Source organism: Urtica dioica, chromosome 4 (genome assembly GCF_054948205.1).
Source record: "Urtica dioica subsp. dioica isolate 48M chromosome 4, U.dioica_male_clone48M_v1_H2, whole genome shotgun sequence".
Classification (NCBI taxonomy): domain Eukaryota; kingdom Viridiplantae; phylum Streptophyta; class Magnoliopsida; order Rosales; family Urticaceae; genus Urtica; species Urtica dioica.
In genome coordinates this window covers 8,938,638-8,954,676 of record NC_142759.1, presented here as the reverse complement: position 1 = coordinate 8,954,676, position 16,039 = coordinate 8,938,638, and the positions used below count along the sequence as shown (strand labels likewise).

Genomic DNA, 16,039 nt, shown 5'->3' with positions numbered 1-16,039 from the left:
ACATAGTACATCTGAAATCTGCACACACAAATACAAATCCTAACAGCTCATTAGTTAGTTAAATAAACAAGTGTCACTGAAACATGATTTTTATCCTTTATTTGTTCTGCTGTGTCACCTAACTAGATGAAGTAATGCACCCGTGATTCTAAAGTCATGAAATTTTACACATAGCCAACTTTCCAATCCCTCTTAAAAGACTTATCTTACCGAAAAAGACTTATCTTATCGAAAATTATCCTCATTTCAATTCAAAAACAGACTCAACACACAGCACAACCATAATCAATACCAACTCTATAAACTTCCAACGAGACAGAGGACCAACGGATGAATCGAACTCCGGCACAAATCTACAAGACAAACATCAATGTGTTAAGAATCACTAAACAAAGGTACCATCACAGAGAAGTCCCCCAATGAAAAGTGTACTTATTTACAGCTTTATTTTTCAATAACGACACCACCAACTCCAGTCTCGGCAGACGATTGAATTACCCGCTATCTGAACATCGAGGACCAGCAAGCTTGTTGCCGAGGTAGAGAGAACCACAACGATGCTCTCCCGTGATTCTGACCAGCGAGCTCAGTCCTCTACTTTCCTTGCAGCAGCTGAATCAAACTACGCAACCACACTACAAAAAAAGCATCAAGGTGTGAGGGATCACAAAACAAAGGCACCAACACAGAATAGGCCACAACACAGAATAACCAATCTTTGTAAAATTCAGACGATTAAAAGAAGCAAGTGAGAAGTAAGTTTTGACAGAGAGACTAAAAATTAATTGTTGCAGAGGCCGCTTCACAAAGTTAAGGAATAAAACATTGAACTATTATAAATTCATTTTCTTCACTATCCCTTCTATTTATACAACTAATAAAATAAAAACATCGAACTACCATAAATTCATACCCCAAACTGGTTACTCATTACTTTAATTACCTTTGGCCTGAGATCCTAACAATTGCACACTCTGTACACGTCCATTACATATGAGAAATATGCATACAAATAGTTGCTCTAACATCACTGACATAAGCAAAAGTAATGCTCATCTGCAACTGCAAGTGTTGTTCAGCTTTCCTTGAGGCAATTTAAAATAACGCCACTTGTAGAAATCAGTCAATAAAACAAGAGATTGTTCACGTACAACGGTGGTCTAATTATTGGCTTTCTCCCCCGCCAAAGAACAGGCCGATTGAATCAAACCTTTCTCGCAAAGCCTGTGTGAAGATATTGGGTTAGAAATAAATATAAAACAGGGAAAGAAAAGTACTCCCTGTTTACAGCTTCCTTGGTTGGAGAATGATGAATCAAAGTACAGCTCGATCACCACCGCGTGGTCGTGTCTAGCCTCACTTACCATATCAGGTATAAATCCATCACTTACCATGTCATCGCAAAATTCAAACAGCCCATCAGAAGCATCTAGCCGCGCTGCTTAGTTCACTTGGTGCTTCGACACGCCTGTCAAATTTCCATTTAACAGATCTGCTTTTGGCTTCAGTAAATGGGGAACATACTGAACTTGAGAGTTTTTTATTTAAAAAAAAAAAAAAAGAGCAGGGCCAAACAGAAAAGAACCTAGACAAATGAAGAAGTTGAAAACCCAACCTGTTTCGGCTGTCTGAAAGAGTTGGCGCTCCAAGCACAATTGAAATCCTGAATACAGAAAGCAGGGATTTCCCCCATGAGAGAGAGGCCCAGCGGATGAATCAAACTCCTGTTTGAATTTTACCTTTTCTGCTCATTAGCCTGCAACGTATAATCCATGTGTGTTACCTTTGCCTCAAGCGCTCGTGATTTATTAAGGTAAGGTTGAAGTGAAAGAATACAGACTTAGCCACCTTGATCTCCTTGTCTTGTTCATCACAAGTCTCAACCAAATACTCTTGTTGATTTTTCTGTCAAGAAAAAAAAATACGAGGAAAACTATAGCTGTGCACACAACAAAGAGAAAATCAGAGGCACTGAACCTTGTGACTTGTTTCGCAACCCAATACCGGTCTCTTCTTCGCCATTGTCGCATGCCTAGCATGGAAAAGGATACAGAAGGATTTGGGCTGCTGCCAAGCCAAATTGAGATACCTGCACATCAATATAAAAGCATCAAATGCTTCTACAATATTTAGTTCAGATAAAAAAAAAAACTTAAATCTACACAACTCTTTCAATTAAAAATAAATAAATCCCACCAGATGCAAAACTCTTTTTCCCTACAAAGCTTGAAAGACCATTCAGATTATTTGTTGTATAATATATACCGACCACATTCAGATTCATCTAAGCCTTACCAGAAAAGCAGTTAAAGCGGAAAAAAAATATATGAATCTCACGTGAAGCAGAACTCATATGCCCTTAACCTTCCAACGAGGAACGATCAACACGTCCCATGAATAATATTTGCCCTTCAAAAAAGTCAAAATAAAAAACAGTTAAAAGAAACAGAAGCACACTTTTCATAAAAAAAAAATAAATAAATAAATATTGAGAAAGTGATCGAATACATACAACAGTGTTAAACATCTTCGTGTTTTAACTTTAATTTCCCAGAGGACAGTCTTGTGGTGTACATCTTAGACCTTGAGAACTTTCCATTTCCTTGAGTTTACAGTAACATGAAATGCTTACAATAAAGCAAACACCCCACTGCACACTACACAAGAGCATCAAACTTCTAGAATATATCTGCAATATGAGTTCAGGAAATAATAACCGAATCAAGTGGTTTTGAAACGTGTCTCAAAAGAATAGTGCCGCAAAGGAAAACTATCCTATCCTGCTCAAGATGATTTGTTAAATTCCTCTATGGCCAACAGTATAAGACTGGGAGAGTACAATAATACAGCACAAGAAACAAATTACAAAAAAAAATAATAATAATAAAATAAAATAAAAAATCTGTTTGACATAGAAGCAGATTTTGTTAGGAGAGAAATGCAAAATCAGATTAATGATTGATTTTAAGAGTTTGTAAAATTAAATAAGAACAAAGCATATCAATGAATTAAGGCTACTTTGTAAGTCCAGGAAGGCCAATCAGTGTCAAGTTCACAACTGCCAAAGTAAAAAAAAAAAACATTAATGAATCAGGGGTTGTATTTACACCTAAATATATAAAAACACCTACATTACACATCCACCAACGCAATAAGTCTTATATAGCAACATAACTAATTGCACAAGAACATATTTTGTACCATTTGGAAATTACATATTGAGATGGATCGGAGCTCTAGAGATTTGATTTGCGCTGCGGCCCGTCTTATGGTCAGTTTCATCCGCCAGTTCCTTCCCCACTGCAGCTTCATGAAAATACAATCCCCAAAAACATAAATAAATATTGGCTAATTTGGCATAAACACCACTTTCACAAATTTATTCAAAACCAGTTTCAGAACCATACCAAAATCGGTCAAAATATCCTCCTCTTAGTTGCTGTCAGTTTCATACGAGATACGCAGGAAGCCCAAATGTTTCTCTTTCCCATCATCTCTGTACCGAAACTGTCACGATGAAGCACTACACCTCCAATAATCTGTAAACACTCAACACCATTTAACATACTAATGAATGAACTAAATAATCAAAATGCAAAAGAGTGCAGAACAAATAGTATATAGAAGATGAAACCAGCTTGTATATCTTCCAATGTTTAGCAATCCTGTAGCTCTGCCTCAACTGTGTGGTAAACAATCAAAACCAAGTTAATAAGAAAGTGAAATAGTGACATACATACAAGAGTTCAAATGATTAACTTATAGCAAAAGAAAGTTCACTCCATTTGGGGCCTCCTTTATTGCAACCTCTTCGAAATTTCTTGCAGTGTATGTGTTCCTAAAAAAAATGGATATAGTTACGAAAGGGAAAAAAACATGGGAGATAAAGAAACTCTTAAAGAGACTCTAAAAATCGTTCACTACCTTGCACACAATGCAGCAGAAAGGTATATCATTTCATGGAGTACATCTCACACTTTCAAATGGATAAGAGAGAGAGAGAGAGAGACTTAACTCTGATTTTTGTATATTTTCTCTACCTTCTTATTCACAGAATTTTGTAAAATTACCCATTTTGTCTCCTTCCAAAGTTCAGGCCTTCGAATTACCCCCAGAAGTTCAAATCCTTGAAACCATTGAAAGGTTTTGTGGCTATCGGCCGGAAAAACCCACGCAATCTCCACTGCGAGTCTCGCAGACCAGGGATCGCTCTCCGGCCACGCGCTTGAAAGAAAACCAGCACGAGGTTCTCCGGCGTCACTGTCCGCCACATTGCCCCGGAAGTTTCTCTTGGGATAACTCAAGCACAACTAGGATCTGGAAGTGCTGCGACCTTGCTTCCCGGAAAAATATCCGTTGGCCGAGACAACACCCCAAGACTTGACGGCGAAAGAGTACCCGCTATGAACTTTTTCTAGGGGTCGGCGCAGACAATCGGCCATGAGATTCGGGCAATGGCGTTTCGGTGGGCGGCGACGCAGAGAGGGATCGGCTGGGCAGGGACCACTGTGGTGGCGATGGATGGGTCGAGCCCCATGAAACACTAGCCCCGAAACACGACATTTCTACTAGAAAAAGATTACCTGTCTAGTCTCATCTCTCCACCCGAGCGTCGTTCTTGACCTCGCCAAGAGACCGCTAAGCCAGCGTGGTTCTCTCGGACGTCACTGCCACCACAGATCCCAAGCAATGGCTCTACGGCGAGTAAACCCGCAACCCGGGCTTTTGAGAGGGATCGGCGTGCAGATCGGCCGCGAGATCATGACGAAGGCATCGAGGATTCCCGGCCGGCCGGAACGACGGCGGGCCGACGGTGGAGAGTCAGAAACCCTAAATCCAGATTTTTCTCAACGAAACCCTAAAATTGGCGATTAGATATAGATTGAGAAGAGAAACGAGGGTGAAATGTGGGAACGATTTTTGTGTTTATATATGATGTTACGAATCTTACTATTAGAAACGATTTCGGAAGAAGAAAGATACCACCAAGTCTAGTCTCCTCTCTCCACCCGAGCATCGCTCTCCAGCCTTGCCATCGCCGGAAGACCTCTATTCCGGCGTGGTTCTCTCGGGCGTCACCGCAACCGATCCCAAATATTGGCTCTTCGGACGGGTAAACCCGCGGGACCGGCTTAGAAGATCGGCCGCGAGATACTGACGACGGCGGCGAGGCTTCCCGGCAAGGTGGCTTGATAGAGCGACGGCGGGCCGACGGTGGAGACGAAGCCCTAGATCGGGAGGATTTTGGAGGAAACCCTAACAATTGGAAGTAGAGAGAGAGACTGAGAGAAAGGCGGGTGAGTTATGCATTGAGTTCTCGAGTTCTTGTTTTATATGTGATGTCAGAAATATTACCGTTGCATTCTAATTTTGGGGTATGTTTGGCCGTTGGATTAAAGTTCGTGGTTTTGATCAAACGAATCAGGAAAGATAGTACTATCTTCGCATGAGTTTCCTTTTTTCTACTTCTTGGAGAGCAAGTTTTATGCATATTAGGAATGTGCTGGCACGATATAGATTAATGGAGTCAATAATAAGGTATTTAAACAGTCTTGAATTTTTCATAATTAGCTGGCATTAAATGGTGACTTCCAAAATTCTTACATGTTTACTCAAATATAAAATAAATAAATAATAAAACTCCCGACGATAACCACAAGATTAGTAATATCTATGAATTTGTTGTATGCATTACTTTTTTATCTATAGTTTAGAATATTGTTTTTTTAGATAAGGATTTTTATTTTTAATTAAAGGAAATTTCATTCATATCACAATGGTGTTAATGAGCAAATTACAACAAATTGAAAATCCACAAAATTAAACCGACTAAACCAACTAAATAAAGTGTTGCCTAAAAACCATGAGACTTAAGCGCACGAGGGAATCCACTCGGGATTTGCCGAAAAATCAAATATCATGTGGATCATGGCATTGATGACTTGCATTACGACTCGGATCACCCTAACGAGTGCAAACTAATGGACGGTCCTAAAGTCTAAGGATATTGACTACGTTGACGGCTGCGAAAAAATGGCCAAACTCATACACACTTTTGGGAGTTAGCATCATTAACAACAAAGCAACTCCAAAGTATTTATAGCATATTTATCCTTGTTGGGACTTTTTTTTGTGTGTGTAAAATTGCCTTTTACAAAATTGCCTCACAGCCTCTCCCTCAATGTACAAAGTTGTCTTTTTTGTGTAATTATAATAATAATAATAATTATTATTATTATTATTATTACACGTCACCTCACCTCACCAACGGTATATTGTTAATATATTACTTTTGTTTTTCTATAATATGTTATAATTATTATATATATAACATAAAAATATATATATATATATAATATATATTTATATTTATATGTCAATAACATAAAATTAAATGGGTACAAATTTTACACTTTTAATATGTATATAACTGATTTTATATGAAAATTATCGATATATCCATCGATATCCGGTATACCAATAATTTTAAATCGGTATAAATCGATAGTGATATTAAAAGTATACCCGCCGATATAGTCAATAATATACCAGTAAAATCTGAAACACTGTTATCGGTATTTTGAACATTGGTCCAGAATACATCGTATCGGTACTCCCGTACTATGCCTTTTATTCCAAAGAAAATGGATTTCTATGCTTTTATTCAAAGAAAATGTTCTCGGACCGAATTGTCTCTGGCTAGATACTAAACAAACAGGGGTCAGTGACGAACAGACGATTCATGCTCTACCGCGTTTACATACATAGTTACATACACAAAATTTGATTAAAAAAAGAAACAAAAAAACTATATGTACATTATGTTTAAAAAAAAAAAATTCACTTAGAAAAATACAGGAAGATAAAAAATAAAAAAAAAGTTCAAAAGTGGTGTAGTAGCTATATCCAGTTTTATTAATCAGAAATCATAGTCAATGTCGGTGGCGTTCTGCGAAGCGGAGCGTTTCAGCAACCGACCGTCCTCGTCGTAGCGGTCGAGATTGGGGCAAGGAGCGGGGAAGATGGTCCCTATGACACGGCCGTGGACGAAAGCGCACTGGAAGACGTGTTTCTTCTTGTAGGTGAGACCCACGGACATGTCCCGGAACGTCACGTCCCTTATCGGGATGTCCTGGCTCCCGTGGATCCGGACCGGGACCCGCACCCCTTGGCCGTGGATCCCCAGGAAGTTGATGTCCTCGATGGCGGGGAAGGCCTCGCGGTCGTAGTTGTCGTCCGGGTGCTCGTTGTAGTCCGTCTTGACCACGATCCCGACTCTGACTTCGTCGAACGTCACGTTCCGGTAGGTGATGTGGCGGACGTAGCCGCCCCGTCCCGCGGCCGTCTTTATTCGCACCGCGCGCCGCGAACTCCACACCAACACGTTCTCCACCGTCACGTTCGACACCCCGCCCGACATCTCGCTGCCGATCGATATTCCCGCGCTGTTGCATTGCAAAGTTGACATACATATTTATAAAAGTCGAAATTTTGCAGTTTCATTTAGAATAAGGGCAAAACATTTATGAAAAATTCCCTATTTAAAAGCTGAAAAATGCGGTTTAATCATTGGGTCATCCTAGCATACAAGCTTGTAAGACCTTTTTTTCTTTCTTTCTTTGCTGTAACGCTGTTAATCTTTATTTTTTTACCATTTTCTTCCGGCTCCTGTTCTTAACATTATATGTCTATGTTGACCTTAAGCTGAGCTTTCTCAGCAGAACCAAGGTCCAAGCACAGGAAGTTAGTGAAAGATAACTTAATGAGGTTTGGAGGCATAACAGCTTTTGCGGGAAAGAAAGTGAACAGAAAGCGCACTATATGTTGGGCTTTTGGAAACTTAATCCTATTGAATTCCTAAAAGATATTCAATAAAGAGCGAATCTGTGTATGAGAGAGAGAGAGAGAGAGAGAGACTGACCTGACCATAGAGCGAACAACAAGATTTCTAATGAGTATGTTGACTGAGGGGCGTCCGTAAGAAACACCATACTGATCCCAACCGCTCTTTATAGCAATTGCATCATCCCCGACACTTATGTAACAGTCTTCGATCACCATATTTTCGCAAGAATCTGCAATCCAAGCCAATTGTATGATAATAATAATAATAATAATAATAAAAATAGTTACTTTCATATATAATGGATGGTTATCTGGACAAGCAGTGTAACGAAGGAGCTGATGTTATTTTCTCTTACCAGGATCGATTCCATCTGTATTCGGAGCTTCAAACACGGGAGCCAATATCGTAACATTTTTTATGGTTACGTTCTTGCAGTCGTAAGGATGAAGAGTCCAAAAAGGAGAGTCGCGTAAAGTTATGTTACTGATCACAATATCGCTCGACCACATAATCTGGACAAGAGGGCCTCTCGTGTGGTTGAGAAGCTTCTGCCGATACTTCTTCCACCATGTTATACCCTGCCCATTTATGGTGCCATTATGCCCTGTTGGTCAGTGAAATAGCATTGCATTATCAGAAGAAATTTGAAAACAAACAGAATTAGAGATAAGACCAATGGCCTGAACAGGATCGTTAGCACATCGTTCTATAACAATTTTCCTAATCTGCTCTGACAGAAGCTAGAAAGTCACCTGACGGCTCTTTTATATGACCCTAATCCTGCTGACCATAAATATCCCTAATTTACCCTTATTAACTAAAGTACTAATAATAAATTAAATGACCAGCCTGCCCCTGTCCTTGGCCTACACGACAGCAAGGGTCTAACGCTAACTTCCAGGGAGATCAACGAAGCCTCTCAGCTTTTGCACTCATGTCTTGGCTTGGCATAACGACTCATAAGAGCTTTCAGAGATATCTCTGCTGGGAGTGTAATATCACGGCCATTATTTGGAAAGGATGCTCAGTAGACTTCATATTTCGACGATTTCCCTGCCTTCTTCTCCTGTATTGCCAGCCTCCGTCAAAACCCGGGAAGGTCCTACTGACAAGCGGAGACACGTGTCCAAGATAATCTGGTGTCAAACGGAACAAGCGTACTTTAGAGGGACACGAGAAATTGAATCGATCTCATAAGAGACTGGCCATTGACCATTCCTACTGTCTTCTACAAGAGCTGGCCTCGCACCGATGATGCTTGATTTCTGAAAAAGATAATGCTAACCTGTCACAGCAAGAGGGCATTCTAACAAAACGATGGTCTATAAAACCCAATATATTGCAAATGCTCGTTGAGAGAGCAGGATGAGGACCCTCTTATGTAACACCACCAATGGTTTCTAGACTTTAGAGAGAACCTTTGATTTCTTATTAAATAATCAATATTCGGGACTCTAAGCTGGCCCGCGCAAGGGGCTAGGCTGAGGGAGAAGTATTTCGATGCAAATTAATCCGAGTCATCGAGCCATGATCTGCGAGCTTGAAGCCCTTCCCGCAGAATAACCGGATGAAGCAAATCCATCATTCTGATGGCTTACTTCAGTGCCCTAGCTGTAAGGTTTCTTGGGAAACGGAGGTCCCAAGAAGTTCTACCCCAACCGTTTTCGGATGCCAAGGAAAAATGAAGGACAACACTCTCTAACGGGCATAGCCAGGCGAGACTTGGAAATCACGCACCAAGAGGCTGGTTCTCTATATTTTTCGAAAACCGAATATATTCAGCAAGACCGTAAAGAAATGGCGAGAAATCTTACCCGTTATAACAACATCTCTAAGATTTTGACCATGAATGAAACTCCCATACCGAGCCCCAGGATGTTCTCTTCCGTATCCATATGAAGGCAATGGAGGCATCAGTGTCCAGTACTTTTCATCCTGTCACAAATGATATAATATACAAGTTCTTTAACAACAGAACTTGCAGTCGATAATAAATATGAAATGATTATGCGTCCAAACTTAACATGCACAATGTAGAATGCCAAGGAACAAAAATAAATTTCAGATCCCGAATATAGCTTTCAAGAATACAGCCAGAGAATGTAAAATTTTATTCCTAGTTTCAACTCCCGTACAAGGCTTAAAACTCTGAAATCAAGATTAACAAGCTAGATTGTTTCTCAAGTTCACGTCAAAGTCAAAAGGACGAAATGATGATTGACTGATGCATGGTCTTTCTCTGGTATTTGTAAGGCAACTAAAGTTCTTTTAGTATAGCTATAGGCTTTGATTCAGAGCTCGGTACTGCCAAAAATATAACCCGATCATGCACATAAATGCATACGATCAGAATCCCATGTTACTTAAATAAGTAACTTCTGAATAATTAAGGAAGAAATAACCACCAAGCATTTATTTATCTCTTTACTAATTACTTCACCCTGACAAAGTATTTTTTCTTACTCTTGAGCTGAATAAAAGTTCAAACCTTTGTGAAACAACTTTGATAAACCTTGAGCAAAGTAATATTCAATTTCCACTTGCTAATTACTCCATTTCAATAATTTTATTATTGGTGGCAAGTTAAGCATTCAGTTTCGTGATTCCGACACTGGCAACTTCGTATAGTGTCAAGCACATTTAGCTCAAAGTGTAACAAACCAAAAGCCCCAATGAAACTAAAATCAAGGAACGAGTAAAAAAAAAAAAATAGACCTGAAGGGCGAGAATCTCAGCACCCTCGGCGAGGAAGAGAGTGAGATGGCTGGTGAGGTTGAACGGCGCAGTGAGCCACCGGCCAGGAGGGACGTTGATCTGAGCGCCGCCGGCCTTGGCGAGCTTGGCGGCGGCGGAGATGGCCCGCTCGAAGGCCTGCGTGTTGACGGTGACGCCGTCTCCGACCGCGCCGAAGTCCGTTAGGTTAAACGCCGCGGGTCGGTGCCTGGGGATGGGCCGGCCCGGCGGCGATCGGCGGCCGAAGACGGAGAACGTGTCGACGGCGGATCTCTGCCACACGAAAAGCGAGAATAAGGCGGCGATCCAGAGGCAGCCGAAGAGCGTCCGGTGTGACGACGGCGATAGCAGTCTCTGGCTGTGGGACCGGCCCACCGGCTGTGGCAGCGACGTCGTTTCCACCATTTTTTTTGGATCTTGTTTGCGGTAATAATAATGTATGTGTGTGAATTGTTTTTGAGTTTTATTTGGGGATTCAAGAGGTTGGTGGTGTTTGTTTGTTGGAGTGTGATTCAAGGGAAGGCTTGCTTGCTTGTTGAGAGAGAGAGAGAGAGAGAGAGAGAGAATTCGTTCAGTAAAGCATTTCTCTGGGGGAGAAGACGAGACAGCGATAGAGTAACAGCAGTCGTACGACGTGTCGTTTATGCTTCTCCAACTTCATTGTTACGGAGGGAAATGGACTATTATAGGCATCAATGTTCCACGTTTGTTTTCAAGCATATTTTAAGTGTAAAATTTTATTCAAATATAAGGCAGAGAAAAAAAAATGAAAAGGACATAGAAACTTACCAATCTTAATATTTTTTTTTTTTTAGAATTGCACGTAGCTTTCATTAAAAAACGGGTAGAATACCCATCGATACAGACGAATAACATCCTAGACACGACACAGACTTAGATCGGAATGAATCTAACACTAAGTACATGTATTCGCTCATATTGTGCATACTTCCGACAAAAGGAAGAATAAAGAACACACTCAAAATCGAGCACACATTTGGCTCTTTCATAAACCCACAAAGGTTGATGGAAAGATCCAAACGACCGCGGTCCGATGATCATGAAGAAGATGACTCTTCGACCTGCATAGACACGAAGATGACTCCGATGACCATGGAGTTGGCGGAGGATGGAGGTGGCGGGGGGCCGGAGGAGATGGGATCTGAGACGATGGGCGAGGATGCGAGCGTTTCGAATCTCGCCGCACAATCACTGCACGCCGACGTCGGTGCCGCAACACCGTCGTCGCCGGCGTGGTACGCCGCACCACCGCCACAGTCCGCCAGACCCAAGTCGCCGGAGACACCTCGCTGAACCGTCTTCTCGGGTTTTCCGGTCGCAAAGACCACGTCACACGTTCGTCGAAGTCCATGTCTATCCTCCCCCGGAGCCGCACGCTGGACGGCGAGTGGCTGAGAACCACTGCCAGTACCAACAACTCCGGAGGAAGAAGGGGAGACTCAGATCTGGATCTAGATCTGGGAAAGTTGAGAGAGAAAGGCTTTTTCTAGAGAGAGAAAGTTTTTTCGGAATATATTAGTCTTACCAATCTTAATATAGGGACATTAAATGTCATTTTATTTGTTAACATAAGCATCTTCTAAGACCATACTCAACAAATTTAATTGTTTGGGGTAAGGTTTGAGACCTCATGAAAAAAATATTTAGAACTAAGCTTCGGATTTAAAAATTCACATACTCTTTATATTCTCTTATTTTTATATTTGTCGACTTCACTAAAAGATTGATACTAACGATTGCTCGATTTATGTGCGTATAATTCTATGCTCAACGTAATACAGTAACTCATTACGTTGGTCCACATAGTATTTACTATATTATTTTTGTGAATATCATTAGCTATACGAAGTATACAAAACCCGTTTATCTTTGTAGATATTATTTACTTTAACTTCATTGTTGTTTGTGTATAAAAAAAAGGTTTAACAAGTGAGATGTCTCCAATATGATCTACCTTTTATTAAGCGTCTATGGTAAGAATTCTTTAAATGACACATCTGAAGTCTGTATAGGTTATGTATATATCTCTATAAATTGAGCGTCATGTTCACCCACAGGCTACACATATCGGATTTAAAGTTTAAACTACCCAACTAAGATATTATTATAACACAAAATGAAATAAAGTTATAAAAACAAATAACAAAATATCTACGTATTTTATTTTTACTCCAAATCGGGGGGGGGGGGGGGGGGGGGGGTTACGTATGTCATTTACTCTTCGCTCATGTCGTTTAGTTTGTATTTCTGTCATTTTTAATTCTGTCGTTTATCTTCTATTTTTGTCATTTTTATTTCTGTCGTTTAGTTTATGTATGTTGTCTTTTTTCTGTCGTTTAGTTTATGTATGTTGTCTTTTTTCTGTCGTTTTTTACGATTTTCGTCGTATGTCGTTTATCATTTAGTCTTGAATGATTCTGTCGTTGATGTACGCTATGTAACTGTGCTGAAGCGTACATCAAATGTTGAACATGACATGGATTAGCCGATATAGAGAAAGAGAAATTTCATTAATTGGGCTTAATAAGCCATTAAATATCAAGATTAGACCTTAATGTTTAAAAATATCTAAATATGGACTTTTGACCCAAAATCGGACAAAAATACCCTTGATTCAAAAAACTCATATTTTTCTCTCATTTTCAAATGATTTTCATCACAATTCTTTTTCATGTTCGAATTGGTTGCGCTGGGATTAGAATTTTCGGTGGTCGAGCCGCTGAGCTCGTGGGGTTCGGGGCAAAGCCCCAATTTTTTTTTTTTTTTTTTTGGAATTTGGGTATGTGTTCAGTTTCGATTTTGAGGATTTCACGTTGAATTTCATCGTACAACATCGTATCGCATCGTACGACATCGTACGATATTGTATGTGTTCAGTTTCGATTTTGAAGGTTTCACATTGTATTTCATCGTACGGCATCGTATCGCATCGTACGACATCGTACAGCATCGTACGATATCGTACGATATCGTACATTATAATGTGTATGAATTTTATCGTACGATGCTGTACGATGTCGTACGATGTTGTACGATGCGATACGATGCCGTACGATGAGATACAATGTGAAACCCTCAAAATTGAAACTGAACACATGCTGTACGATATCGTACGATGCTGTACGATGTCGTACGATGCGATACGATGCCGTACGATGAAATACAATGTGAAACCTTCAAAATCGAAATTGAACACATACAATATCGTACGATGTCGTACGATGCGATACGATGCTGTACGATGAAATTCAACGTGAAATCCTCAAAATCGAAACTGAACACATACCCAAATTCCAAAAAAAAAAAAAAAAAATCGGGGCTTTGCCCCGAACCCCACGAGCTCAGCGGCTCGACCACCGAAAATTCTAATCCCAGCGTAACCAATTCGAACATGAAAAAGAATTGTGATGAAAATCATTTGAAAATGAGAGAAAAATATGAGTTTTTTGAATCAAGAGTATTTTTGTCCGATTTTGGGTCAAAAATCCATATTCAGATATTTTTAAACATTAGGGTCTAATCTTGATATTTAATGACTTATTAAGCCCAATTAATGAAATTTCTATTACCCCCTTTGACACCCTTTTTTTCTCTAACGATAACATTTTAAACAAATTTTTTAAGACAAAATCAAATGTTTAAGAAAATAAATCAAACCCGACGGAACTATTTTAGACTAAAAAGAATTAGGAACACATTGAGTTGAGTGTAATAAACGACCTATATAGCTCTCTCTCGATCTTCCTTTCTCCCCCATCGTAATTGTAATAAACGCCAAGATTCTAGAAACCTCTTTTCTTATCGCTAGGGCATAATAAAACCCCTCTTCCTTCTACTAAAATAAGGGTTTTATCTTCTTCTCTCACACACTCGTTTCAGTCAGTCACTCTACAACCTTCTCAAACCTCCACATCGAACTCGAAGGTACTCTCTCTCTCTCTCTCTCTTCAACAGCACCAACAGCGAATTCCAGTTTCCGATTTCAGGTTTATTTTTCCTTCACTAGACAAGAAATGGCCAGTGCTCAGCTCACAGCCTCATCTATCTCGGCGCGGAGTCTCGCCTCCTTCGATGGGCTCAGACCGTCGTCTGTCAGGCTCGCAGCCGGCCAAGTCTCGCTCGCCGGAACAAAGCTGAGGTCTTTCAGAGGTCTCGTCGTCAAAGCCGCCACCGTTGTCGCGCCCAAGGTACTAATAACAACACTATGTGCTTTACCTATCTATCTGCGAGCATCGATGACCTAGCTTTCACGCTCTGTCGTGAACTCGTGATTCACAAATCTTTCCGTGGATGTCTGAATTCTGGGAAATACAGACAGTCGTTTTTAATTCCGAGTTTTTTTTTTCTTTCTCTCAGTACACTTCGATTAAGCCTTTGGGTGACCGAGTTCTTGTGAAGATTAAAACCGCGGATGAGAAGACTGAGGGAGGAATTTTGCTTCCGACCACAGCGCAGACCAAGCCACAAGGAGGCGAGGTCGTCGCCATCGGAGAAGGCAAGACGATGGGCAAGTCCAAAGTCGAGATCAGTGTCAAGGTGAGCTCATAACTAATTGTCCTTAGTCCTGTAGTTACATTGCTGGATTTCATTTCCGATTTTAAAATGTTATCTTTTTTTTTTTGGCAGACTGGGAGCCAAGTTGTTTACTCAAAGTACGCCGGGACCGAGGTCGAGTTCAACGGAGAGAAGCACCTCATCCTGAAGGACGACGACATAGTTGGAATTCTCGAGAGCGACGATGTCAAGGATCTTAAGCCTTTGAATGACAGAGTCCTCATCAAGGTTTGTTGTCCACTCCACGGCGCTAAATATTCAATTTTTATTTTTTGTGTGGATTGGGTGATTGATTTTTTTTTCTCTCAAACTGTTTGATCAGGTTGCCGAGGCCGAGCAGAAGACCGCCGGAGGATTGCTTCTGACCGAGTCTGCCAAGGAGAAGCCTTCGATCGGAACGGTCAGTACATATACACACAAAGAGATGTTATGTTTGTTGCGATGAAACTGATGATTGTGTGGTCTTGCGTTTGTTTTGAGAATCACAGGTCGTGGCCGTGGGACCCGGGCAAGTGGACGAAGAAGGTAAAAGGAAAGCCTTGTCTGTTGAAGCGGGGAACACTGTGATGTACTCGAAATACGCTGGGAACGACTTCAAGGGAAAAGACGGGTCTGAGTACATTGCCTTGAGGGCTTCAGATGTTATGGCCGTGCTCTCGTAAACACTCCTCTCTGCTCTTAGTACTCACAGTTGTGTTGATTTTTGAGGCGGGTTTTAGTTCAGAATCGTGAATGAATATGTTTCAAATGTATCAGAATTATAGCAACGTTTTTTTTTATATATAATTGTTGAGTTATCCAAGACTTGTTTCAACTTGTTGATGCTTTATTATCAGTCTTTTGATTAAAACAATAAATGAGAAGTGCCTCTAGAGCTTGAAGAGT

The 16,039-nt window shown here is 40.5% G+C and overlaps 2 protein-coding genes and 1 long non-coding RNA gene across 5 annotated transcripts; 1 reads left to right on the top strand and 2 right to left on the bottom strand.

Moving 5' to 3' along the window:
* Window positions 1-421: 421 nt before the first annotated feature.
* LOC149400124 (uncharacterized) lies at window positions 422-2,850 on the bottom strand. Its single transcript, XR_016296684.1, has 8 exons — window positions 2,513-2,850; window positions 2,338-2,409; window positions 1,978-2,089; window positions 1,740-1,905; window positions 1,616-1,663; window positions 1,392-1,492; window positions 944-1,224; window positions 422-635 (listed from the first exon to the last, which is right to left on the bottom strand). It is a non-coding gene; the product is annotated as an uncharacterized LOC149400124 (long non-coding RNA).
* A 3,771-nt stretch (window positions 2,851-6,621) lies between these two features.
* On the bottom strand, window positions 6,622-11,249 carry LOC149400123 (Pectin lyase-like superfamily protein). The gene is made up of 5 exons (XM_089612206.1): window positions 10,562-11,249; window positions 9,661-9,781; window positions 8,202-8,450; window positions 7,922-8,075; window positions 6,622-7,445 (listed from the first exon to the last, which is right to left on the bottom strand). Exons 1-5 carry the CDS (start codon window positions 10,982-10,984, stop codon window positions 6,920-6,922), a joined length of 1,473 nt encoding a protein of 490 aa, XP_089468332.1. The 5' UTR covers window positions 10,985-11,249; the 3' UTR covers window positions 6,622-6,919.
* A 3,090-nt stretch (window positions 11,250-14,339) lies between these two features.
* Window positions 14,340-16,035, top strand: CPN20 (chaperonin 20). 3 transcript variants are annotated; one of them, XM_089611357.1, is made up of 6 exons: window positions 14,340-14,524; window positions 14,587-14,787; window positions 14,957-15,136; window positions 15,227-15,382; window positions 15,477-15,554; window positions 15,643-16,035. In XM_089611357.1, exons 2-6 carry the CDS (start codon window positions 14,614-14,616, stop codon window positions 15,814-15,816), a joined length of 762 nt encoding a protein of 253 aa, XP_089467483.1. In that variant the 5' UTR covers window positions 14,340-14,524; window positions 14,587-14,613; the 3' UTR covers window positions 15,817-16,035. The 3 variants fall into 3 exon arrangements, with proteins under 3 accessions (XP_089467483.1, XP_089467484.1, XP_089467485.1); XM_089611358.1 differs by having other exon boundaries at window positions 14,370-14,524; window positions 14,574-14,787; XM_089611359.1 differs by having other exon boundaries at window positions 14,380-14,524; window positions 14,607-14,787.
* Window positions 16,036-16,039: the final 4 nt, after the last annotated feature.

Coding starts and splice junctions, on each gene's coding strand:
- LOC149400123 (XM_089612206.1), bottom strand. CDS start 10,984: ATGGTGGAAACGACGTCGCTGCCACAGCCGGTGGGCCGGTCCCACAGC. Junction 8,451..9,660: donor TAGAGATGTTGTTATAACGG/GTAAGATTTCTC, acceptor ACTGACCAACAG/GGCATAATGGCACCATAAAT. Junction 7,446..7,921: donor GTTGTTCGCTCTATGGTCAG/GTCAGTCTCTCT, acceptor GCAATGCAACAG/CGCGGGAATATCGATCGGCA.
- CPN20 (XM_089611357.1), top strand. CDS start 14,614: ATGGCCAGTGCTCAGCTCACAGCCTCATCTATCTCGGCGCGGAGTCTC. Junction 15,137..15,226: donor AAGTCGAGATCAGTGTCAAG/GTGAGCTCATAA, acceptor TTTTTTTGGCAG/ACTGGGAGCCAAGTTGTTTA. Junction 15,555..15,642: donor AGAAGCCTTCGATCGGAACG/GTCAGTACATAT, acceptor TGAGAATCACAG/GTCGTGGCCGTGGGACCCGG.